The sequence below is a fragment of the Rhipicephalus sanguineus genome, chromosome 6 (genome assembly GCF_013339695.2).
Source record: "Rhipicephalus sanguineus isolate Rsan-2018 chromosome 6, BIME_Rsan_1.4, whole genome shotgun sequence".
NCBI lineage: Eukaryota > Metazoa > Arthropoda > Arachnida > Ixodida > Ixodidae > Rhipicephalus > Rhipicephalus sanguineus.
The window spans coordinates 147,443,215-147,470,459 of NC_051181.1; the positions used below are offsets into that span (position 1 = coordinate 147,443,215).

The 27,245-nt window shown below is 47.3% G+C and overlaps 1 protein-coding gene across 1 annotated transcript in view; it reads left to right on the forward strand.

Annotated features, from left to right (window-relative positions):
• LOC119396726 (flavin-containing monooxygenase 5) overlaps positions 1 to 27,245 on the forward strand; it is a 65,068-nt gene that overhangs the window by 31,954 nt on the left and 5,869 nt on the right. The window contains exons 2-4 of the mRNA XM_037664032.2: positions 15,936 to 16,209; positions 17,855 to 18,183; positions 26,224 to 26,313. Coding sequence (XP_037519960.1) covers positions 15,936 to 16,209; positions 17,855 to 18,183; positions 26,224 to 26,313 — 693 coding nt within the window. The remainder of the gene's footprint in view (positions 1 to 15,935; positions 16,210 to 17,854; positions 18,184 to 26,223; positions 26,314 to 27,245) is intronic.

Genomic DNA, 27,245 nt, shown 5'->3' on the forward strand with positions numbered 1-27,245 from the left:
CAGCGCTACTAGCAACAACAATATTTTTTAAGACCCGACCACCTTATATTCGATGGAGGCGAAAATGCCTGAGGCCCGTGTGCTTAGATTGCTGTGGCTGGAAAATGAATTTTCAGGCTAAATTAAGCGCATCCAGGATTCTTCTGTCGCCGCTGGCGTTGGAAACTTTACAGACGAGACGTACACTGCCCTGCTTTTCCCCACAAAGTCCACGGTGGAGACAGTCCGATTTCTTCTGAGAAAAGGAGTAAACTATGTGCTCACGAAGAAATTTAACAGTGATCCTATAGAGGCATTGTTTGGAAAATTGAGGGCAATGTGCGGGGGCAATGACGCGCTAGACGCAAGAACCGTCACAGCTGCTTTGACCCACATTGTCAAGGAAAAGGCGCTACCTTCAATAGACATGGGCATTCGCGATGAAAACATTGATGAAGATGATGTTATTGAGGAACTTAAAGCTCCGCGAGAACCTCCTCGCAAACCACCGAACTCTGTTGCCCATTCAGGCTTGGTGTATGTAGATGGTTACATTGCCAAACTCATCACTGATGTCGGTTGCGAAACATGCGCCATGCTAGTCACGACCAGTGTTGTACGGAACGGCGTTCCAAGGAACGACGTTCCAGGAACTAGTTCCTTTTTGGAGGAACGGAGGAACGCCACCGTTCCATTAAGGATCGGCGGAACTGTAACGGTAACTCGTTACGTTTACGTAGGAACGGCATAGGGAACGGCGTTCCTTCTGTAAACGTTCCTCGGCATCGAACAGGCGCCCGCACACAGCACATCATGCAGAACAAGGTGGATGGGCGACCGCGTGAGGCGCAAGAATCTACCGCTCGCTAAACCGCTCGCCGGTCACTTGGCTATTGGGACCTCCCGCTCAAGTTTGCGCGCCGACGCCAGCGCTTGCCATTCCCCTGCCGGAAAAAGCGTACAACTGTAGAGCGGTACGACCCTTCCGCTCCCTTTGGCTCCCACGCATTTGCGAAGCGCGCGCTGCACGTGAAACGCCCCTCGTTCCGCGATGTCACCCCGACAGAAAGGGGGGAACTATTGCTGCGTCTTCAACTGTCACAATGGCCATGCAAACACGAAGGGGTCGGCTCCACCAGTGAAATTCTACCGATTCCCAAACAGATGGCACGAAAAAAGCAGACGACAGGCATGGATGCGAAGCTCACGCTTGAGTGGGCACGACCACAACTACGAAAGAAAAAGAAAGCATTAGCCATTGTTGCACGTCCATTGGTTTTTGTTTTTTTTGTTTTTTTTTGGCAGAGACAGTGAACTAGTTGTTGCTGAGTGTGCAGGTACAGCCCGTACAACACGGTGTACTTTGGATAGTGACCAAGATAAAATGCCTTGACAGCCATTGGCTATTCTCCCGCAGATTGCCCGAAAAAAGTTTTTCTGAAAACGCGGCGCTCGTCATGTTCCTATTAACAATGCTATGTCAAGTTGATAGTACACACGCTGTTCGTGAGTACTGGCTATGAGAACGGCGATAATCCAAGGAAGAACACGCGACGTAGATGTCAATTTTTGTTCCGGGAAAGACAGGAGCCCAAAATAGACCATTTATTTTTGGAGTGTTGCGTACCCCACGATAACTCGAATGGTTGCTAGTAAATTAAGGTATCCCAACTAATAGCAGTCACAGCGCCAGGGCCGCTTAACCTAAAGCATGAGAAGCGGCCTTACCCATGCATCGAGTAAGTACACACAGCAAACCAAATAAAACAGGTATATAATTATGAACGTACAGAACAATGTGCTAACTCCACATCGTAAACAGCGTCGTCCTTCACTTGCGAAATGCACTTCGCTCTGACGAGGACGGAGTCGTCTGCTATCACTTGCTCCACATCTGCTACATGGCTGAGCAGACGCTGACCTTTTACCAAAGTGCTGCCACGCGGACAGAAGCGTGTACATCCTAACCGCGCGCGACGCGAAATTCTCAAAAACACGTGCAGAACGCGTGCAGCATGCGAGCAAAGCAACGCGTTTTCAAGGCAGCTTGAAGGGGACAGCGGAGGGCTCAACACTCGAGTAACCAACGCCGCAGCGCCTCCCACGGCGTGGGTCTCCCCTATGCTGCATCCCGCTTTTCACTTTAAGGCGCCCGCCGGGGGCGAAGGGAAGCACGCGATGTCAAGACCGACCACGCGCTGGAGGAACAGCGCATTTTTTTCTTTTTGTCTGAGCCAGTCTGACAGCAATCACGGGCCGTTCTTGAGTGTAGACACACCTTGGAGAACTTTTGTGTGACATTCGAGAATCATCGAACCCCACTGTAAAGCTCGCGCCAGAAAAGGGCACGCAATTTTTTTACCTCGGCGAATTTTTTGTTCTGCTAACTCGAAAGTAGCTTTTGTGTGTGGAGGGGGGAGGGAAGAGAGAGAGAAAGGTGGGGCTGCGTATTCGGCCGGTTCTGCTGCGCGTCCCCATGGCCTTGTCGGCATAGGTAAAAGTGGGGGAGCCGACTTACCGTAGTCGAGGCGCCTACGAGTGGTTCCGCGGAGTTTTCGAACGGCGCGAATCATCGCCGCGAATCTGGTGTTTGACGCGCATGGGACAGAGGAGCCAATCACAACGCCAGAGGGAACAGAAAATGAGTGAAGCATCGACGTGCAACTTTCATTATAGTTCAGCTCGGCAGCCGCCGCACCGATAACGTCTGTCATGCAATAAACTATACGCGTACATCCAGCGCTACATTGTTGTTGCTCCCGCTGAGCCTGCTCTCGCCCTACGACCACGGTTGATTTGTCCCTATTTGTGTGCAACACGGCAGTACCTTCAAGCACTTGATGGAACGGCTCTAACATTGCCAACGAAGTGCTGACGCGAAAACAGGTTCCTCTGTCGGATACCAACATCGAGATGCGACTCTTGCTGAGTGTGAACAAGGGATTTACGAAGTTGCGAATATGTATCCTGGACATTATTTTCTACTCAGACTGCAGTATCGAATCAGCACTCATTAAACCCCTATGTGTTGTTCTTTTCGATGTGGTTTCATGTGCAAGAAACCTATTTATATTGGTGCATGTGTGGGAATTTCTGTTTGAATATCTGAAGCACAGTATTATGACGGCACATTGAAGACTGGCGTGGATAGTGCCCCATGTGTTGAACTTGTAATAGACGAGCACGAAAGTTGCAGTTAGAGATGTCTGTAGTATGGCCGGTGGTCTATAAAAAATTCGTCTAGGAGCGTTTCTTTAGATTCATTTCATCTACATTTAACCTACTGCCGGCGATGTCAAATTCGTAAAATATATAGCTCGATGTTAGCTTTAAATTGCGCCCCTTATTTCGCCTCGGGGTTATACGGCACTACATTTTGATTAAAAATTCAAATGTAACGTAAAACTAACGACACGTTCCAATTTTCGAAAAGTAACTGGAACGCGTTCCTTTCGCATTGAAGGAACTTGTAACGGGAACTCGTTCCAAGATTGGGAAGGAACGAGGAACGAACCTTCGTTCCTGTTTTAGAGGAACGTGTACAACACTGGTCACGACAAACAAAACGAGCAGTCCTTTGTACCATCTTCTCCGTCAGCAAGAAGCCTATGATCTACACTACCCAAAGCCGGAGTTACTATCAATGCTGGACACAATTGTGACGTTCTTCGAGAAAGCAGTCAAATATCTTCTTCGAACGAAAATCCTCGAGACTCTGCAATTGACTGTTGAGCCATACCTTGAAGATTCGCCACTTCTGGACTGTCCGGAAGGTGTGGACAAGAGTCACGTGAGAGTGCTGGTTCATATTATTTCTGAGAAGTTTCTCCGGATTCTTCTTATTAAACTACACAAAAAAGTTAACAGATCAGAATGACAGGCCTTCCGGTTTTATTCACAAGCCCTCGCGGAAGCATATCAGGCTGTGACAGACTTGACTCCTTTAAACTGTGATCGTCACTACAGTGTTTTACCAGCAGTGACTATTTTTTTCAGTTCTCCATGCGCATATTGTTGTAGTACCAAGGAAAACATTCTGTTTCCCATTGAAAGGATTCTCTGAAAGCTTTTATGTTTCCTCTTCGTCTGCAGCGTGGCCGTCCCCACTATGCAGTGACTTTCACTTTTTTGAAGTATTTGTTTCAATATTAAAGCACGAATTAAGATGCCTCCAACAAAAAATGTACAATTTTGTTATTTTCAAGTACAGCGACGGCCGGCACATACATTTGAAATAAACATTTCCCAAACCATGATTAAACCGTTTCCTCAACCAAATGCAATGTTCATCCTCTTACTTATTCTCGAAGTTACAGAAACCTAAAAAAAATCAAGGCTGTGTTATAACCGCGTCGATGCTTTGCCGAGCAACAGAAGCGGGCTTATGAGCGGCCTGCGCCACCACTTCTGTAAAGCGGAATTTACCAGAGTCATCACATATACTTGCTACCATGTTTCTATCGCATTGGTACCATGAATACCATATAGAGTAACTTCAGAAAGTGCCATGCTAAGTCGGAAGCCGAGCACTCCCTGCGCGCGCTAGCCTCTGCAACGGCCGGGAGTGAGTTAGGGAACAGTTAGAGTGCCTCGATGCGCGCGCCCCCGCTTAGAGTGCGGTCATTCTTTGAAAGGGTCGACGCCGCCTCGACTCGCGCGTCCGCCATGTTTTAGCCCACGCCGCGCTTTGGTTAAACGTGCATGCTGCGCCTACCGCCTTGGCGCCCGTCTGCTCCGCCGCGAGTCCCGCAGGATGACTGGATGTTGCGTGCCACAGTGCACGAACCATTCTAGGAATGGTTGGAAGATGTTTTCTTTCCCAAGGGATCCTAAAAGAAGACTTTTATGGACAGTGAGGATAAAGCGTGACAAGTGGCAGCCGACGAATGCCTCTCGTGTGTCCTTTCCTTTGCTACGTCGGGTGCTTTTGGGACGATTTCTGAAACGGTGTATATGTTACTAGTAACGCAGTCACAGAATAGACTATTGTAAGTTATATGTGTGCCGTGGTTTTGAGTGCGAGTTGGTGCCTCTTCAGCGCGCATTGTCGCACTTGAACACGATCGAACGTTGAGCGAACTGGTAATGCCAAATGGTTTTATCGCGTTTGAACCATTCGCATAAATTTGGCGCTGTTTTCGGGGTGTGCTTGGAAAACGTGCTTTCATTGTCGCGAGCATCTCCTTTTGTTTTTTTTTTTATGCACGAAGGTGTGATAATGAATATTGTCGCGTCTATAGTGAACTGCAAGTATTTGGTACGAGTTGTGATTTCTTTCCTAGCAGGAACTAGAAATCGAGAATGTTATTTTTCGTTATCCGGTGGAATAATTTGCCAGAATTGCTTTCTCTGAACAAACGCTTTCTTGTGTACATTACCATACGCGGTCATTAGTTTCAACGCGGCATTCACAGCGCTGAAAAACATTGAAACATTACATAAGTATAGTCGTTTCCGCTGCGATTAATAAACGACATTTTGATGCTTAGTGCAATTTCGCTGGTATTTTTTCGAAATGGGAAATACAGCCATATTTTAAAATAGGTATTCAATAAGAGGACACGAAGACGCATACATCCGGCAATCGGTCACATATAATAGCAGCCTCGGAACCTGCGCGCGGATTCCAATCGCTTTAAGATTTAGCTGAACAGCGAGTAGAACTTAGGACTCTCACGTCACCAAATTGATCACTGGTGATGGATGTTGGGAAATGCTGTGTGTATGGCACTCTGAAAATGTGCGTTTGCTATGTTGACAACATTCTCTCTCTGCACATCAAGTGCAGAGAGAGCCCGTAATGATGAATGGGATGGAAACGTTGCGCTCCGGTATATTCCATCTAAGTTTATTTTCACTCCATATCTCTAATGTAGCCGTCAAATCTGCGCGCGCTGTCTTCAAATTTTTATATTTCGCTAATTCGTTCGCTTCACTAGGTGCGTTTCTCGCTCAAATTAAGAAAGATTGCTTAAGAAAGACGCGCAATTTGCATTGCGCGTCCCAATACTGCGTGTCTCGTTTCGAGAATTCGAGCTGGAATAATTTCAGACGTACATGAAAGCATACATGCTGCGCCTTTATGTAAGGCGCATTATTGCACCGCTTTTCGTTTCGGCAGTCCCGGGAATGATACCTTTCAATTATTGCTTTCTAATAGACAGTATTCCGCATCTTTAACTTTCCTGAATAAAGCTAAACTGTCGTGCCTTCAAAAAGACACCGCACGAACATATATACCCGCAAAGTATAAAAGTAAATAGTGATGCCTGCAGCTCTCAGGGATCCAAAGCAGGTGTGCGCCGCTCAGCCACAGCCCAGCGGCCGCGCTGGCAGGGAGTATCACTGCGTTCTGCGACACCTTTAGGCGCAAAGTATTCGATTACTTGTTCTGATGCATGCCTGGAAACTTTTAACTAGCGACTTCCGTGAACGATTTTGCGTTTGCGAGGGCAAATCCGGCACAAAGTGTTTTTACTCGAGAGCAAAAGGCTGCGAATCCGCGCGCCGGCAGTGCGCGCCTTGACGATTGGGATCAGTAATGGCGACCGCTGTAGCAGACGACGCGCTTGTCTCCACCCTGAACGGAGCGGAGGCGAACGAGCGCATCGAGGCATTCTAGGGAACAGTTGGCTCGGAGCGCCCCCACGAAATTGCGGCCATAGGTAGCAACAGCCCCCCGCGCGCAGGCCGTAAAGGAAGGAGCGAGCGCGCGCCTCCAGACCGGCCGTGGCTTAGATTTAGGTACACGTTAAAGAAGCCCAGGTGGTCGAAATTAATACGGAGTCCCCCACTACGACGTGCCTCGTAATCATATCGCGATTTTGGCACATAAGAACCCTGTAATCATTGCCATTTCTCTGAATTTAATATTCAGCTTACTGCACTGCTAGCTCGGTATGATTTTAAACACCTGTAGTCGGTTACAAGCTCAGAGTAAGTACAAGCTCCGCCCACAAAACCGTCAATCGCCTATAAAAGAAGAGTCGTGCGAGCTGGTTTCTTTTCGAACGGTAAGTACTTTTTCTGCGCTAATGTAAATGCCACGCATATCGAAGACTAAAGATTCGTCGTTCCTACTTAAAATATGAGCTTTACCCAAACGTTGATGTCAGAATCTATGATGAAATTTGCCAAAACGTTCAAATTTTCGGCTTAGAACCAGCGACACGAACATGTGTCTGTATGGGGGCACGAACTATATCAAACATACGAAATGTGCTTGACGTCACGAAAATTCTCAAATGTGATTGGATGGCACGTCTATGCAAGTCCTATCTAGGTGGGACAGTGAAGGATGTGGGTGGAGCTTGTATTTATTCTTAGGTTTTAACCAACTATAGACCTCACGAAAAGTGGTGCACGTAACTCGACCAGCCGGGACTGCAGTTGAGGAAAAATATACGTTATCTGAGTGCAGCGGCTTTAATGCGCGCCGTTAATCTCTCCGAGCCGTGTCCGATGCCATTGGAGATGACGCGCGATGCCTTCGCGAATGATAAGGACGCTACAACGGTGCGCCCTTGTTCCATCGTCTATGCACTGTGGCCACGTGCAAAATTATTCGCCCTCGGCGAAGGAAGTTACGCGCGCAGTCATGAAAGTAAAAGTGCGGCCAATCGCTGCGAACGAACGAGTCTCAACGAGTTTATACGCTGGCGATAAGATCGGACCTTGGAGCTAAAGTTAGAATTCTTCAAGGAAGAGTTATACAACAGCTTGTGTGAGATAAAACAACGAAAGAAGGATTCAGGGGAGATATCCAGGTGTCGTTAAATGTGGGAGTCGGTGCTCCTGTGTCACTTTCGTTGCCTCGCTAATGACTTAGACACTGTTTTCTCATGCGAATTTGCGAACGTTTGATGCGGAAATGTTAATGCATGAAATCGAAAGCTTCGTCAACTGTTCTACTGCTGTCCTCTCCACAAATGACAAATTGTTCAGTTATTGAAATTTCGGGGATCCTGCTTGAGCGAAATTGTTCAGTTACCACTGAATATTTGACCAAATCGAAGGTTTAGTGATAAAATGAAGAAATTGTTCAGTGTAAAACATCCCGGCAGTCCAAACGTGTTTTTAATAATAATAATTGTTGGGGTATTATGTCCCAAAACCATGATATGATTATGAGAGACGCCGTAGTGGACGACTCCGGAAATTTCGACCACCTGGGGTTCACTAACGCGCATCTAAATCCAAGTACACGGACCTCTAGCATTTCTCCTCCATCAAAATGCGGCCGCCGCGGCTTGTATTCGATCGAGCTACCTGCGGTTCAGCAGTCAAGCACCATAACCTATATAGACCACCGCGGTGGGTGCAAACGTGTTTTTTAAGCAGCCAATATAGAATAAGGACAAAGCAACATGGTACTGCAGATCGGTATGATTAAGAATGAAACGATACGCGCACATCAGATCACAGATGTACACGATGTACGACAAGCGTACGACAAATTTCCAGATGCCCTTTAGTGTTTACCCAATACGGTACCTTGAAGAAAATCTGAGCGTTCTCTTTGATATATGTAGGGGCTCCAGCAAGGTCGTCCAGTCCTGAGGGAAAACATACATTAGTATACAGAGCCTAATAACCGCCCAATTTTAGAACAAAGGTTGGCCCGTTATTCCTGCGTTATTAGATGTCCGCGATAGGCACCACATAAGCCAATTACTTCCTGTAATGCAGGATAATTGTCGGAGTTATACAGTGGAACGTGTATTAATAAGAGCGTTTCCCCTGAGAAGGCGAGCGACTCTAAACGGTTCAGCGCGAAAAATAGGCCTGCCATCATTTCATGTCTCACTTCAGAGCCCGAAGCCCCTGCACAGATGTCGTCAAACTCTGCCACGCGCATTTGTCCGAAGGCCGCGCGATGCGAACATTAAAGGGTACCTACGCCCCTCCGAGTTCAGAGACGAGAGAGTGGTTTCTTTTTCGCCTTCACTATCCTTTCTACAGGTGCTATGTCACTCTCGCCGCTTATTTCTTGGCAAAACACGTGGACAATGTCAAGACCGAGCGTTGAGCCTATCATGATTTCTCGTTTTTCGGCTACACGCTGTTATTTCAGCCTGGGTCGTCAAAAACGCACTAAACGAAGTGAAATCAGTTCATCGCGCACTGTAGTCATGCGAGACAAGGCAGAACGAGCGTGCGACTGCATGGCAAAGCAGAGTAGGAGATAATTCATAGCTGATATTTATTTATTTATTTATTTTCAAATACTGCAGCCCAATGCAGGGCTATTGCAGGAGTGGGGTACATACAATAGGAAAGAATAACAGTAACATCACAACAAGTTCTTCTTCAGAACAAATATCGCCACCTCTTGAGCACAACCGGGTACATAAATGAAAAGAAGAAGAAGAAGAAAAAAAAAAAGGACAACAATGTCATTCAAGTGCCTCCAAAAAATCTGACATATTCATTTCACGAACAGAAACGGGTAGATCGTTCCAGTAGACAATAATTTTCGGAAAAAAACTGTATTTGAACATATTAGTACGTGCGAAGAATGGCCTTATGTTAAGATTGTGACCACGTCTAGTTGCAAGAGCATTAGCATACACGATGTAATTATCATTAGATAGCCGGCATGATGAATGAACATAAGAGTGCAAAAGTTTCAAAGAGTCAATATCACGCCTAGCGCACAATGGAGATAACTTCAAAGATTTCATTGCAGATGAGGGCGAAAAATCATGGTCATAGCGATGAAAAATGAAGCGAACAGATTTCCTTTGGACAGATTCAATTTTATTCACGTCACACACTTTGTATGGATTCCACACACACGAAGCGTACTCTAATATAGGGCGGATCAGTGTTTTGTACATTAGTAATTTGGTGGATTTTGGCGATGCAGATGATGTACGTCTTAAGTAACCTAATTTTTTTAATGCTTTAGATGTAATATAATCTATGTGATGCGACCATTGCATGTTGTATATCGCTCGTATATGGACCAATCGAGAGCTTATTTCCTCATGACGTCACGTGAACAGACTGCTGGCGTCACCAGTTGTGCCGAAAACACTGAAGATGCCAGGAGAGAACAACGCGCTTGTTCTTTGTATATTAAAAGGTTGTTTAGAGGCCCTTTAAAAGAGACGCATTTGGATCCATACGAATTGTTAGACAGGTCCGAAACGTTTTTTTTTTTTTTTTTGTATACTGTATGCGTGTTTCTTTACAATTGTTCGGCTAGACAAAAGTCACCTTGGGGCAGTCATGATTTTCGATACTATGCCCGCAGCATACATGTATGTATGTGTATCCCGAACCATAGAGTTTTCTATTAATATTACTTAAGGGAAATGTGCTACTGCGTCCGTTGTAATAGAATGGCGGTTAGTACATAAATTTGTCTGATCCTCGTGCTTATGGCTTCGTGCGTTCCTTTAGTGCTTTACTTAGGCTTTACTTGCATTTAGTGCACAAAGTTCTAAGAAGTTTTTTTGTTCTTTTTTTTAACGCACAAGGCAATAAAGCCACGGCCACACTCACAATCGCTGCGAATCGTTTCATTCACAAGGCACCATTATTTTATGACGCAAATGATCCGTTTGCGATGTCGCGAGGCCGTTCGGCGCCATAAGGACGAGCTTTAGGCAATTCTATGTCTACTCAATGTAATTCACGTTTTGGTTTAACCACCTTCTTGTAGTTTCCTTATGGTAGTTGACGCGATAACTCCATCTAGCAATCTTTGAAACTCTATGGCCCAGTCTGGAAGAACGTAGGCAAGAAAATAAAGTAAGAATAAATAAATTACGCCGGAGAGAAAGTGGTCCGATAACCTCGAGTTTCTAAATCTGACTTTCACATGCGCTAGAACGCGGTCATGGAAGGAGGGCGTTACGCAGCGTTGAAGGTGAAAAAAAGAGAAAGAAGCGAAATTTTAGCCGCCTACAGAGGAATAAGCTCCTCGAATCAACCCTGGCCCGGTGGTTGGAAGTCGTCCAAACAGTACACCGCAGATTAACGTTGATAGCAGAAAACGACTGCGGGAACCTGCGTGCAATTCGCGAAATCTGTGCGGTATGCAAGCGGGCGATCCCCTTGAAAACGAAGGGGCGCGAATGACGTAAGCAAAGGCCTCGATGTGATCGTCTGCGGTCACGCAACGCTTGCGCGAGCGGCACACGATTTCTTCCAAACTCAGCAAACGTAACGCTCACGCCCCGAGTTATCTACGCGATCAGCGATGTCATTGACTGATAAGCCACGATTGATAGCAGCTTTCGCGAAGTCTTATATAAGGACACGGGAACGGCTAATGTGCAGTGCGGGTTCGTTTTGCTCTTTACGTATGAGTATGTTCTATTATGGCTTCCTTTACTTTTTTCTGCTTCTTACACAATTCTACCAGGGTGCCACGTTTACCAAAAAGGATAAACGAAATAAAGATTACGCGGCGCGATCACCTAATCGTTTTCGGGCGGACGCGCGTTTTTTTCCTCGAGATTTCCCGATAAGATGGGCTCCCCGGGCAGTAAGAGAGGACCGACTCGTCGCGCTAAAGAAGGATGGTCGATGCACCCATCCCGCCTTCCGTCAGCTATCGAAGCAACGACCACTATCTCTACATCTATCGGACGACCTTGCAGCCTCTAGAAGCTTCCTTGCCCGGTGACGAAACAAGGTCAACTAGTCTCAATGAGCGTGTCCACAGGGTGGCTGGGAGATAAGGTGGCTGCAACCGAGTGGCAAGGAAGTCTACCTGACGCACGATCCTCCCGATTGCGGGGCAGACGTATCTCCCTGGAGTTAAGTCGTCATCGTCGTGTTACTGAACGTTTAAAAATAGCGTAGCGAGCCAGCACACTATAGTAAAGTAGAACCTCATGGGCGGATGCGTGACGTCGACTCGGCGCCTGAGATACAGACGTTGATAAACTATAGCTTGGAGAGAGGACGTGGGAATGCATATGATAAACAATGATTGTCTGCACGCACGTGCAAAGAACAGAAGCAAATGCAGAAACGTTTTTGTGAACTTTGTACGCGAAAGGTGTTTGACGTGACCATCACGTAAATGAACCAATTCAATTAAATGGGGCATCATGTGAATTCTCTCTGGGTGGAACAGCGACCGCTGTGGGTGGCGCTTACATTTTAGGTTGTAACAGCACCAAAATCTGTGCGAACGTGTATATCGGCTTTCTGCTTCCTTTGCAAGGTGGCTGACTGCACTGCTGTTGGTGATTGATTATGTTGGTTATTCATTATGTTCCACGTCGTCGCAGCCGGGAATTGTACCCACAATTCCGTGCCCGCATGCGGGAGAACGACACAGCCTTTGTGCCACCTACATAACTGGTTTGCGGCAATGCAGAACGGACATCGCCCAAACCTACTAACGTTAACAGAAACATAACCAACGCGGCAATTATTTGATACTCGCGTTCCGGTATCTGCGTACTGCTTCTTAGAGGGCTATCACACGGAATGGTCCGGCTGGCGGCGACGGGATCGGTCGCTTCCGGTGTGACCACACCCACTACGCCGAACGACCTCACGCAATCTAGGTGCTCTCACAGCAAACCGTTGAACACGAGCAGTAAGAGATGTGAGAGGCTGTGAGTGGCCTCGGACCGCTAGCGTTACGTGATTACATAAAGAAACGCGCAGCCAGACAGAGAGAGAAAAGTAGTGGAAGGACGGGGAGGTTAACCAGGTGAAATCGCCAGTTGGCTACTCTGTGCTGGGGAAGGGGAAAGGGGGTACGAAAGAATGAAATAGAAGGAAAGAGTCTGTAACTACACTACAGCAACTCCAATGCGACAAAGGCGACCAATCGCGACTCTCGCGTGCATTGCTATAGTTATGAATCGTGTTTACGAAAATGAGGCTCGGGTCGATAAAGATGCACCTCAACCGATAACCAGCCCTGATGTTCGGTTCCTTCAAAAATTGACGGATGTACACGTGAAGCCCTCGTATACAGACACGTAACCGGAAACGCATTTGAGGTAATTACTGATAGCGCGCGCGCATAATTTTCGGGAAGGGCATGACCGAAAGGGGTCACCGCGCGTGCACCAGAAATATCCGGCGGTCATAGTGCACCAACGTGCATAAAGTCGATGGGAGTTGCAGTGTGGACATGCTGATATGCGTGACATCGTAGGGTGTTCTATATATACTAGCACAAACGGGAACACGCTGATATAGGCACACAGTATTAACTCCTGAGGGCCGTAAGCTCTTCGTTGTTCATAAAGACGGTTTGAAATATGTTTTACGTATTTGACGTATTTTGTCGCGTGGTTGTCCGCGTGATTGAGACGAGTGTGGTTGGTAGTACATGTGCGTCTGGTTTATTGAAAATAAACTATTGTTGCAAGTTAGCGCTGTGCGTATGGGTATTTGTGCTTTGAATCGGCGACCGTCATTAAAAAGCCTGTTGCCATTTCAGAACGGGATAGCCTTGGACTCGATGTTGTTTCAAATAGCTGCTCTGTGTTTCGATATGAATTGAGCTATCTGAGTATTAGGAAGCGGTAGTTAGAGGCAAATGTCAGTGCTGAAATGGCTCGGCTAAATCTGACCCTTTGCATGAAAAGCGCTATCATCAGTGAAAGCGAAGTGTAGCAGCAGGCCTCGGGAAAGAGTATTGGAGGATTGCATAAGTGTGTTATTGCTTCGCTAATAACAAACCAGTGTGTAGCGTCCATTTCACAAATTTCCGTGGCTTTGACTGCGTGATGCATGAATCCCGCGGTGACTCGTCGTACTCACGCCTTCTGACAGCTCGTTTGAGAGCCTCGTAGATCACGCCTTTCGATAAGCCAACTTGCGAGCAACCGCATTCACAGGAGCCGTGTTGTGCATACTTATTACCGGAAGAGCATTGCCGTTGGCTCTCCTCTCAGCCGGCGTCCTATATCGCGACCTGTGTGCCGGGTGAACGGCCTGTGCTTGTTGTGCCTGGCCGGTACTCCAGCTGACCACCGGAAGTTCAGACGTTGCGACTTTACGTATGCAGGATGCGCACCCGCGCTACTCAAGTTCGATCGACCACGCTCCTGAGCTCGCCCCTATAAGTATACATACGGGGCTTCGTCGTCGCTGAGACCTCGTCGCCTTTGCCCAGCAGTAAGAAACGCCATACGTCTCTTGCGAAGACGTGACACAGTTCGGGACGTAATTTCACCCGGAAGCTACACGGTGTCTTAGAAAACGAGATGGCTGGGATGCCTGCACGGATCACATGACGGCGTGACCATGGAGAGGGGCCAATCAGTTTGACGCCTGTCGTGTCCCAACGAATTACGGTGTCGCACGTGGCATTTTGAAGTGTAGTCTATCTTCATCTGATGACACAAAGACGACGGGGAACAGGAAAGCGCAATCAAAATAATCAGCCAGCGCACGAATGTTGATGAATGGCATCGCCGACGCCGGGGTCTGCGATGGCGCCCGACTGCTGACCCGAAGGTCGCGAGATCGGATCCCGGCTGCGGCGGCCGCATTTCGATGAGGCGAAATGCTAGAGGCCCTTATGCTTAGATTTAGGTGAACCTTAGGTGGTCGAAATTTCCGGAGCCCTCCACTACAACGTAAGTCATAATCATATCGGGGTTTCGGGACGTAAAACCCCAACTACTATTACCGACTAGACGCACTTCACGATGACGACGCTGAGAACGGCAGCGATCAGAACTTCTTGAAAAGTGGCTTATATAAAAAGGTAATCGCGACGTCACCGATGTACGGTTATTACACGTCAAACGCTACGCATGTACTGTGGTAACACGATCACGATGGTTCGTAATCTTCCTTATAAATGAGAGAACGTTGGCTTGGTTGGTGAGGATTATTTCGAAAGCGATTACGCGAAATACTTATCTAGGATATGAAGAAAGATATGCGGAGTCCTGTACAGAATTAGATTAGTCATATTTCTGCCGTCAGCATTTGCGACAATAGACACTAACTTGATGTAAGTCTCCCGCGAAATGCGTCTGGAATACTGCAATGTTACACAAGTCCAAAATGTGCTATGTAGCAGGCACGTAGGCAAGCGGGGGGGCCCGGGGGGCCCGGGCCCCCCCCCGAAATTTGTCCAGCCTTTTATATTCCCGGGCAACTTTTTTTTCTTTTTCCATGAAAAGACTTTCTTTCGAATAATTAGGCCTTGGGCCCCCCCCCCCCCCCCCGAAAAAAAATCCTGGCTACGTGCCTGCTATGTAGCGTCGACATTCCAACATATTTCACGATTTCACGTCGTTTTTTTGTGAACAGCGGCGGTTAATCGTTATATTTATTAACATAACAAATGTGAGGACACAGTTACTTTCACAACGTACATTTAAATGCAGCTTTCGGCGTCTAATTGTGCTAACTAAACGATAAACTTTGATTTTCACGTTTGAAACATATATCAATCGGTGACAAGAGATTACTTGAAGAGAGAGAAACGAAGAGAAAAGGCAGGGAGGTTAACCAAGCTTTGACTTGGTTGGCTACCCTACACGTGGGGAAAGGGGGAATTATAAAATAAGACAAAAAAGAAAGAACAAGAGTAAGAAAAAAAAAAGCGAACAGTTAGTGTGAACGCACAGCACGAACTCTCGCTGGTAGTTCACAGACGCTCGTGGAGTCCGGTCGTCTTCAAGTCGCACAATAGTGTTATTCCTGAGCTGTCTTCATATCCCAAGATTATATTTCAGAAGCATGAAAAGCTGGGGCCGGTTGGTTCATGTTTAGATGCGAAAAACCAGCGAAAACCCGAAACAATTACGAAGAAAAAAACCACGTTCAATCAGCCGGCAACGGTGTGCGATTGAATGTGCCTTCGTCGTCCTTGTTTCGAGCTTTCGCTGGTTTTTCGCGTCTAAAGATTATATTTCAACATGTTTTTTTTTTTTGTAAAACAGAACGATAGCGAACTTAATGGCATAAACGTTGAACGAAACTAAACGACGACCACATGTTCACAATTGCAGGTGTGGTTGAGCACCCGTCGCGGCTCGTGGGTGATCGGCCGCGTGGGACCGCGGGGTCGACCGTTCGATGCGTACTACCAGACGCGGCTGCTGAACACATTCATGCACCTGCTGCCGTACGAGCTGATCTGCCTCATCTGCGAGAGCGCCATCAATCAGCGTTTCGACCACACCGCCTACCGGCTGAAACCCAAGCACCGCATCTTCGGCCAGCACCCAATGGTCAACGACGCCCTGCCCAACCGCATACTGTCCGGCACAGTGTGCATCAAAGGTACGCACAACCCTTGTCAGAATGTGCCACTCGTGGCAGGTAGTCACAGAGATATCACGCGACAACGGGGGCCGGATTCACCAAAACTTTCTTTCTTAAGTGATCGCCCGCCATTGGTCATTCGCCTTCGCTGATACTATAGCCACGTCAGGCAACAGTATGTCAGGCATCAGGATTAACTGAAAATTTCTCTTAATAATTGGGGTGTGTGACGTCCCGTGTAGTAGTCACTGATAAGCTTTCTATGAATTGCACAACTAAAACTTTATGGAAGTTTTGGACATGTGCGATGAGACCACTTAATGATATGATAATTCTTGGGGTCTTACGTCTCAGCGTTCCAAAACCACGATATGATTATGAGGGACGCCGTAGTGGAGGGCTCCGGAAATTTCGACCACCTGGGGTTCTTTAACGTGCACCTAAATGTAAGTACACGGTTCTCAAGCATTTTCGCCTCCCTCTAAAAATGAAATTTTCTCTTACGAAAAAAAAAATTGTAGCGTAAGTGCTTTTTGTGAATACAGGCCCTGGTTTTCTTGGGTGGTGCAAGAAAACCAGCTTTAGACCTCGAGTTCAAGAATAATTCAAGTCGATGAAATTCCCAGGGTTTTTCTACGACATATAGACGATAGCGCGTCACCTGCATTTCTTAATTCGTAAAAAGAAAGAAAGAAAGATGAATGGTGGGGCAGGTATGTTCAGACGTAGAGGCATTGCAAGCGTTAGCGAGAAAGAGCGAGGGGAGGCGTGTAAGAAAGTTAGTCAGAAGCAAGTTACTACTTTGCTATACCCTGCACCTGCGAGTGAGAAAAAGAAGAAAGCATGAAATGCACAAGACGTAATCGTTAAAAAATACATTTCGCGCTCTAACATCGCTCCCTCGCACGAAAGACGATCATTTTACCGTGATGCCGTATTTGGAGTCCTGGAATTTGCGAACTGCTACGAAAATTAGCATATGAAGTTAATCCACTATCTCCAGTATCTGCGGCACGGCGCGTCGCTCTGTGCCGTGGATCTAGGAGGAACGTTGCTCTCACTATGTGGTGTGCCGAAGAGACGCATTTTAGATGGCCGAGTGGAAAAGCTACGAATGTTGTGTGCAAGCAGTTGCAACAAATTGATCGTACGCTTTGTAATGTTCAAAAACTCCCTTATGCCTAAGACGACTCGAAGGCGAAAACCTTCTTCTTCTATTTCTTCTCAGTCAGAATTCCCCGCTCCTTTCTGCACCTGACGTGTTGTGCTGGCTCCAGGATCGTAGGCCCTGCAAGCATTCTGCAGCTCACCTGGTTTTGCACTGCCTCCGGGATCGGCCCACCTTTGACCAAGCGACAATGTCACGTGACGATGTCATCATGTGACATCAAGCTATGTGACGTCATAGTGGTGGCATGATAACGTAACATTGTGGCTTCATCGCGTTATGATTTTTGCAGCACTCGTGTTGGCGACGCCGATGGTCAATTTTCGCGTTCGATGAAGCATCCAAGGCTTTCTCCTTAATGCCGTTCACTAAGATCTCGAAGTCGCTATATATTTGTTCAGACCTGGGGAAATTCGTATCGTTTTACTAACGACTTGACAATTTAGCGGCGCTCTTGATCAGCCAAATTCTATCCCCATGCTCTTATTGGTGCAGGTCAAGTGAAGGAATTCACGGCAGACGGCGTGCTCTTCGAGGACGACCCCCTGGGTACCGAACCCCTTCATGTCGACGACGTCATCCTGGCGACCGGCTACCGCGTCTCCTTCCCGTACATGGCGCCCGGCGTGCTGGACGTGTCCGATGACAACCAGGTCGCCGTGTACCGGCTGGTGTTCCCACCGGAGCGACCGGGGCTCGCTCTCATCGGACTGGCGCAGCCCATCGGTGCCCTGCTGCCCATCTCCGAGCTGCAGAGCCGCTGGGCTGCCAGGGTGTTCGCCGGCAAAGCGACTCTGCCCAGTACGAAGGACATGTGGCGACAGGTGTGTGTGGTCGCGCTTCTCCTTTACTGTCCTACGTCGCCATCACTATACAGCAGATGTTGACTCCTGGTGGATGGAAAAGGGTGGATGGTAAAGCGGATGGAAAAGCGCGTTAGCGAGCAGCGGACCGCTCACACGTCGGGAGAGAAATGCCGAGCCTTTCCGCCACGTCTTGGGCCCGTTGGACAGCCCACAACTGTTCATTGAGGTTGGGGCTGTGTAGAACGGCATTCCGGCTTGAAGAAGTTGTGGTTATTAGCTGCGCGAAAGGCAAAGCACTAGAATGATCTTTCGACGATCTTTAGACGTACGTGGAAACTTCAGATTCCCTTCACATTTAAGATACCGATTCTATTCCTGTAGGAATGTGAGGAATGCAGTTATATCCCGCGATAACAGACATCATTAAGGCCTAAATGCAGAGACGTTTCTATGGGCCACCCTAAGAAACTCGCTAGTTTAGAACGTCTAACGCACCCTTAAGTCTGTATAACAGCTTCTTGTGTACAGGCATCGTGACTGCTGCTGTTGCTGCTGTCACGAGAGCCCACGCCTGTTGCATGAAATATCGCGTCTAAAAAAGCTTTCTCGTGTGAAAGTAACGCCAGCTTTTTTTCCGTTTCCCGCGGGAGCAATCGTCGCACATGCAAAGTCGCTGACGTGGAGCTAGTTAATCTTCGTAATCAACGGCCTCGGCGAATCACGTCCGTTTCGACGTCGAAATCATGCAAGAATGCGCGCGTGCACACAGCCTGATCTCGCTTTCAAACGTGACGACATTTGATTCCCGACTTCCTCTCGTCCTGCAGCTCCCATGAACAGCTCGCGCGGAAGATAAAAAATTAAAGTCCTTCACGCTACGAGGGTTCGGATTAGAACAAACTTGTATTCTTTTTTTCACACACACCGTCACGTTCTATCGTATCGCGAGTAATACGCAAAACTCGGTTGCCTTGAAAGCCGAGGCCCGCATGGGAAGTTGGCTCCGCTTTCTTGGGAACCTGCATGTTTGATACGTCCGTCGCTTACGCGTTGGTTGCGTAAGTATGCACGATCGTTTGTACTTTAGGCTCGATCTGCATGCGGAGCGCTTTGACATCCGCCGAACGACAACAACCGCAACGTTTGTGTACGGGTGGCAATAATAGCAACGGACAAGCTATTTGTGCGCCGAGCACTTGAGAATTTCCCACGCTTGTGCCTAGCTGCTTTCTACGGGCACGACAAATAGGCGGTGCTGAAAATAAACCCGCTTAAACGCTTGTAAACAATCGAACTGCGCCGCAGCCAGGGTAGACCACGAGACTCACCGCGGCTTTTGAAAGCCAACGTCATCACCGAATTAGACGTCAGCTATGTTTTATAATAATAAACATTTCCAAGGACGTCTTGTCGAGGTCAATTTTTAACTTCCCACTGTCGCTGCGCTCCCAAAGTAAGCTGAGAATGCGTACCAACCGTACCGTCTCAGCGTGAATATTTGTATGTCACGAACTTCCCGTCCCTACGTGGGAGCGGCTGGCTACGTGTTGACACACGCTCTGCAGGACCTCACTAAAGTTTTTCTTACCTTACCATATGAACGAGTGAATGAACTATCGAATGAATAAAGGAAGCCCCCCCCCCCCCCCCCCCCCCCCCGTAGGTAACAGTAGCATAGCCAGAAATTTTTTGGAGGGTTTCAACCATGCTTTATGTGTGTTCGTGCGTGCGTTTGTATGTGTGTGCGTGTATAACATGCAGAATTGAAAAAGTTCGGGGGGGGGGGACCCCCTCAACTACCCCCCTGGCTACGGCCTTTCTAGGCATGTTCGTGTGGGTTTGTATGTGTGCGTCAGAGACGAAGTCACAAAAATTTTTCGGGGGGGGGGGGACCATATTTTATGTGTGTTTGTATTTGTATGTGTGTATTTGTATGTGTGTGTGCATATGTACACATGCAAAGCTGAAACTTTTCGCGGGTAGGGGCTGTTTGAACTCCCCCGCCCCCCGGCTACGTTAGTGGCGTGCGTTTATACATACACCTACAATATGTAAAAAAAAAAAATTCTTCAGATCCCGCGAGTTGTGGGAATCGGTTTCATGCGAAGCAGTCAGCGAGTACTTCTATGCTGTATTTTATGGCCTTGAGCCAAGCGTTGCGAGGTGGATCGACGTGTTTTTGTAAGTGTAGTAGCTGTGTGCACATCGTAGGCTTACCAGGCACGTCGACAACAGTGGCGTTTAAAGGGTAACTTATGGTGCGACGTAACGTCAGCCCTCACGTTAGAGTGAATACGTCAATATTATAGAAACTAAGTGCATTTTATGGTGCAATCATGTGAATATCATACGTAACTTTCGTTAATCTATTCCTCCGGGGTTGAGCAATGCTTCAATATAGCTTGCTGAATCATGGGAATAAAAATGTAGTGTTTATTAGACTGCTATAAAACGGAGCCACAGACGTTAATCTCATATGACGCCTGTATCGTAGGGGTACATATGTAGTGCTTATTGTTTTCGTGTAAAATTAGATAGCCAGCACCACAGCCACTATTGACGTTCCACCGACATTACGCTTGCATAGGCTGTTTTTCCAAACCAGTTTATAGACCTGGCGTGGCTCTGTGGTAGAATACCTGACTGCCACGCAGAATGCTTGGGTTCGATTCCTATTGGGATCCTAGTTTTTATTCTTTCCATTCGTCGGGTCAATGATGCGGATGTCGGTATTTCTTAACGCTCTCGCATTTAAATTACCATGTCTGTTCTCGCTGTTCCTTGATAGACATAAGCTGTCAATCACCTGTGGCGCATACCCGTACACCGCTGCCCGTGGTAAACGGGTATGTGCCACACGTGTCTGGGGGAAAGGATTTGACGATGTACGCGACAGGATTCATGTCATGACCGGACAGTCATATTCGTCAGATCATCTTACCTTGCCATGCCAACTTTGGTCTACACCAAGTTAAGGAAGCGATCATGAGAGCACCCAGACGTAGGCGGCTAGATAGATAGATAGATAGATAGATAGATAGATAGATAGGAACGCTCAAAGTGCCAAATGTTCGCTAAGAAATGCTTCGCATTTAAAAATAGGGGTGGGGTCCAGGGTATGGACACCCCGAAGCACCCCCTCCCACACCTTCTGGCTTCGCCAATGAGCGATACCTCCCCTTTGCTACCGGGTGTGGCCGCCTGGAAGATCAGAATGTTTCCTTGAGATAATATGTATAGATCACACATGAGGTCACCGGAGCAGCTTCTTAGCGTGCTTTAGTATCCAAACATGGCCTCAGTACACCATCATGCGTGCGATTAATCCATGGCGCTTGAAGGTGTCAGTTTTCACTGTATCATCGCTGTTATCTATAAACATTTGCCTCTCTGTGCAAGTCGTGCCTACGTGGTGTCATGTTATAAGCCGTAAATTTACGCAGTTTCTTAGTAAGAAGCGAGCTAATACAAAGTAACAAACCGCGGCATAAATTATAGAAGCTACGTGACAGTTATGTGCGCACTCGGCCGCGTTGTCGTTCATGGTGTTTAGCGAAAGGTTTAGTTTCGTAACGCGAACGTTAGCGTCGCTTCCGACGGGCTTTGACAACGAGGAAGTTATAAAACGCGTTGAAACCAGGCACGCAGTCAACGGTGCACTTCCGTTTCACCGTTCTTGTTTCTCTCGGAAGCACGGGCCGTCGCTAACCAGGCCAAACGCGCGCTCGCTGATGCCCTTATTAATCGACAAATTAAAGAATGAGGCTCACCGACGTACAGATAAGAGCCGTCTCACTCGCTTCGCAAAGCTTTTGTGGGTCCCGTAACGAGGTCTTCTGGCCCTGCTTAACCTGTTATCATAATGAGCGGTTTGTGCACCGGCTAAACAAAAGAAAGTTGACGCCATGAAAGCATTTCGGACTGGCTTGTTAACGGGGTCTGCTTTGTCGGCTATGACTGAGAGTAGCCTTTTATTTGCATTCTGTATTGAAATTGCGGACAACGCTGCCTGCAACTGTGGTCTCGAGACACTTGAACATGTTTTGCGAGACTGATATCAGTAGAGACAAACTCTCGCGGCTACGCTAGCGGGTATTGACGAGAGATCAATACCAGATATCACTTTAGAATGCCGAACTTCTAAGTCATCGCAGCAAAGAGCTACAAACGGATTATCGCCGTTCTTGCGAACAGCTCACCTGCGTGAACTACCGTAGTATTGATAAGTATTATACGGTACTGTTAAACACTGATTGTGTATATGTATTATTATATTAAATGCGAAGCATTTCTTAGCGAACCTTTGGCGCTTTGAGCGTTTCTATCTATCTATCTATCTATCTATCTATCTATCTATCTATCTATCTATCTATCTATCTATCTATCTATCTATCTATCTATCTATCTATCTATCTATCTATCTATCTATCTATCTATCTATCTATCTATCTATCTATCTATCCGCCTACGTTTGGGTGCTCTCATGATCCCCTCCTTAACTTGGTATAGACCAAAATTGGCTTGGGAGGATTTGACGAATATGACTGTCGGGTCATGACATGAATAACGTGAAAATTCTGTTGCGTACGTCGTCAAACCCTTCCCTCCAGACACGTGTGGCACATACCCATTTACCACGGGCCGCGGTGCACGGGTATGCGCCACAGGTGATTGACAGTCCCAGGAACAGCGAGAACAGACATAGGTAATTTAAATGCGAGAGTGTTAAGAAAAACCGACATCGGCAGCGTTGACCCGACGAATGGAAAGAATAAAGAACGGGATCCCAGCAGGAATCGAACCCAAGCATTCTGCGTGGAAGCCAGGTGTTCTACCACCGAGCCACGCCAGGTCTATAAACTGGTTTGGAAAAACACCCTATGCAGGCGTAATGTCGGTGCAGTGTCAATTGTGGTTGTGGTGCTGGCTATCTAATTTTACAAGAAAGCAATAAACACTACATGTGTCCTCCTACGATACAGCCGTCATAGTAGATGAGCGTCTGTGGTTCCAGTGTTGGCTCCGTTTTTAGAGCAGTCTAATAAACATTACATTTGTATTCCTGTGATTCAGCAAGGTATATTGAAGCATTGCTCGACCCCGAAGGAATACATTAACGTATGATATTCACATGATTGCACCATAAAGCACACTTAGTTTCGATAAGGCTGACGTATGCACTCTAACATGAGGGCTGACGTTACTTCGCACCATTTGTTACCCTTTAAACGCCAGTGTTGTCGACGTGCCTGGCAGGCCCGTAGCCAGGATTTTTTTTTTTTTTTGTTGGGGGGGGGGGGGGGGCACTTGCTGAAAGCCTTGACTATTTGAGAAAAACGCCTATTTTCTTTATTTATTTTCGGTAAAAAACCATGTATCATAAAAATTTCGCCCCCCCCCCCCTGGCTACGGGCCTGGGCCTGGTAAGCCCAGGATGCCCACACAGGTGCTACACTTACAAGAACACGTCGATCCACCTCGTAACATCTTTGTTCAAAGCCATAAAATAGAGCCTAGAAGTACTCGCTGACTGCTTCGCGTGAAACCGATTCCCCCAACGCGTGGGATCTGTCGAATTTTTTTCTGCGTTTTTCTCTTTTATAACACTATTTTCTATTGTTTTAACTGCCAAAGCCATGATATGATATGAAATGAAGTGCGTCGGGACTAGTAGAGAACGTAGTGTAGCGCATTTCGCTATCACCGAAATACTGCGGCCATGGTCGGGAATCAAACCCATGACCTCGACCATAGCATTGCGACACTTAACCTGCTAAACTACCACGCCGGGTCTACCTTTTCCTCTCTCACTCTCTTTCTCTCGTCTTATCTTTAAAGTCCATTCTCCCCTCTCTATTCCTCGCCTTCCTCTGCTTCATTCAAGCGGCAGAAATGCTTCCAAATTAAAATTGATCATACTCTATGAGTTATGACAGCGACAGCAAGGGCCGAAATAGATGTTTTCACAGTCGTCATCTGAGGCAATGCATATAGTACGTCTCGTTGAACAAGAAATGCTTCAAGGTTCGCGAAATGCTCGATTCTTTTTGTGCGAATGAAAGCACGGGACTACCCGCCGCGGTGGTCTACTGGTTGTGGTGGTCGACTGCTTACCCCAAGGTCACGGGATCGAATCCCGGCCCCGGCGGCCGCATTTTCGAAGGAGGCGAAAATGCTTGAGGCCCGTGTACTTGGATTTAGGTGCACGTTAAAGAACCCCAGGTGGTCGAAATTTCGGGAGCCCTCCACTACGGCGTCCCTCATAATCATATCGTGGTTTTTGGACGTAAAACCCCGACATTTATTATACAGGGAAGCTATAGCCGTGATCTGCGAGCGCTCATCTATCGAGGAACTTATAAACGTGAGGCTAGTTAGCCGTAAAGTTGGATGACGAATGAGTTGCCAGAGTTATGAGGCATCGAAGTACAGCCACAACAAGAGCAGTCAAAGTGCTGCGAATTAGTTGAGCTTCGATTGCCCGAGTTGCGGAGAGTGTACGTAACGAAGCATATAGCGACTGAAAAAAGCGACACAAGTGTTCTACGTTTCGGGCCCAGGAAGTGCGAAAGCATGGCTCCCAGGTAAAAAAAAAAAAAAGAATTAAAACGTGGTGCTTTGGGGATAAATATAATATGCGTTCTAAATTGAGGTTCGCTGTTACCCTCGTGCGTTGACTTGCAACTTTGCTGCGTTACTGTCGCATGTGGGAGCTGTTTCAGATTAGCAAAAACAAACAAGGGAAAGAAAATAGATAGAAACGAGGCTACAACCAGCACGATAAACCAATGAACGTTTACAGGCTGACGGCTTCAGACATGCCCCTTTGGTTTCCCGGAAGAGACGCGCGCGTCCGGCAAAGCCGAAAACGAAAAAAATCACAGCATATCCACGGGGTGAATGATGATGAGTGGGGCGAAGCTACGGAGGGAATCCTCTGTAAACCGTGAAACTCTTCCGTGAAATGCGCCCAGTACATAATATAAAGAGTGTGAAACATCGTGTATATATTAAACATCAAACTTTTATTGTACTGTTGGTTTACGTGGTCCCTTCATTATCACTTGTGATCGGTGAAATGCAAGGAAGAAGTCCGCTCCCGAGCGAAAGAGCGCCAAGAGCGACCGCATTCCCCGCTCGCCCTGTGCGAATTAAAGGCAAGGCTAGAGGGAAGACAGGACGCGCGTTCCACGACGCGAGGTCGGTAGCATGCCCAACGAAAGCCAACGGAACGCGATCGTGCAAGTGCTCCGGCTTCGCATCGCCTCATGGTTCCATTTAGCGTCCCAAAACCAAACATATTGCTCAAGGTGTGCCTTGCGTTTTTCGTAGAAATAATTTCTTTATCATGTACATTAAGACGAAAAGTTGAAAGCTCACTAGAGTGTATCGCCCGCAAAGTATGTCTTTTAGTGTGATTTAACTCTCGTACGGCAGGGTCCTCGCGCCGTTGCCGGTCCACCTCACGATCGGGCGAGGTGGCTACATACAACTACTACTACTACACTTTAAGAAAAACATCTGGCGTTCTTTCGTTCTGCTTTTACAAAACATCTGGCGTCTTTCGTTGGTTTATTTCATCAATCAACGGCGTTTTGAACAAAATTTTTATTGTTTAATCACGCACAGGAGAAATCTCACCAGGCACTACCTTGGAGGTAAAGAATGGCTGCTAATGGCAATGAGAGACAGAAGAAGTCGGCTTTTAGCTAACACTTACACTTCTACTTCTACTAACGTTTCCTACTGGAACATGCCAATGGCTGCTAATGGGGAATGAGAGACAGAAGAATTCGGCTTTTAGTTAACGCGCACGCTGCGAATTTTTTATTGTTCAACAACGCACAGGAGAAATCTCCCACCGGCACCACCTTGGAGGTCAAAGCGTAAGACTTGTTACTCACTACTACGATCACGACGACTACGAGGGACGAACGGGTGCCGCCTTAAGGAGCTTCGCCCCTAAAAATGAGGGCGCTTGCCCGTCACTGCTGCTGACAGGTCTTTCATTTTCTAGCCGCCGCCTGACACCCTGCGCTGTCTCATCGCATTGCGCAGGTGAACGAGTACCAGGAGCGTTGCAGGCAACGCTACTACCAGGAGCCCCGACACACGCTACAGGTCGACTGGATCGACTACCTAGATGAGGTGAGTACAGCGTCGGATGGATGGAATGGAATGGAATGGAATGAATAGAAAGGAATCGGACGGATCGAGCGTAATGTAATGTGCGGAATGAATGCGATAGAATGCGTGCATGGATGGATGAATGGATGGGCGGATGGATGGATGCAATGAAATAGAATTAATGGAATGTAATGAATGAAAGGAATGAATTACCGGTGATGATTACATTATCGACGATTTACGTCACGACTGACACGGCTCATTCGCATTTTGCGCATGGTTAAACCAATCAGGGTCCACGTTCTGTCTCTGATTCTGTCTGAGAGGATGATAGCATCAGAATGCGGCCTTACGTTGACGTCACCTACGAAGGTTACAGCGCATCAGTCATGGTTTCTTTCTTTTTATTTTTTATTTTTCAGATGCGCACGGCAATGCGCGTGCTTCTGTGGCGGGCACGACTCTTGCAGCTGTTATTAGTCATTCGTGTTAACGCGGAAAGAGGAAACATTTAGCTGACACTGAAAAAAGATATATCGCATGGCGGAAACACAAACGCACACACGAAGAAACGCGGTTTCTTCGTGCGTGTTTACTGCCACGTTAACTTTACTATTCACAGAAGAGCTGAAACATCCACCGAAAGGTGTGCACGGCTACTCGTCCTATTGAAATAAAATTGGCGACGACGGCCACTATTAAAGGGCACGACGGGGGCCTGTAGCACGTACGACGCTGAGTGTGAGTAATGGCCATTAACACATCCCGTATGACAGGGATCTAATACAGGGAGCTATGACGGTAACCTCCGTCGCTTGGCACGCGCGCGCAAACTTTCCGCGAGCATGAGCATTTGAATATTGCAGTTTCTGACCCCCGAGGAAAACGTGAATACCAGCAGCAGCGCGAAAAGCTTGTTTTGCGAATGAAAAAGTCTGTTGGCGGTCGTTTGG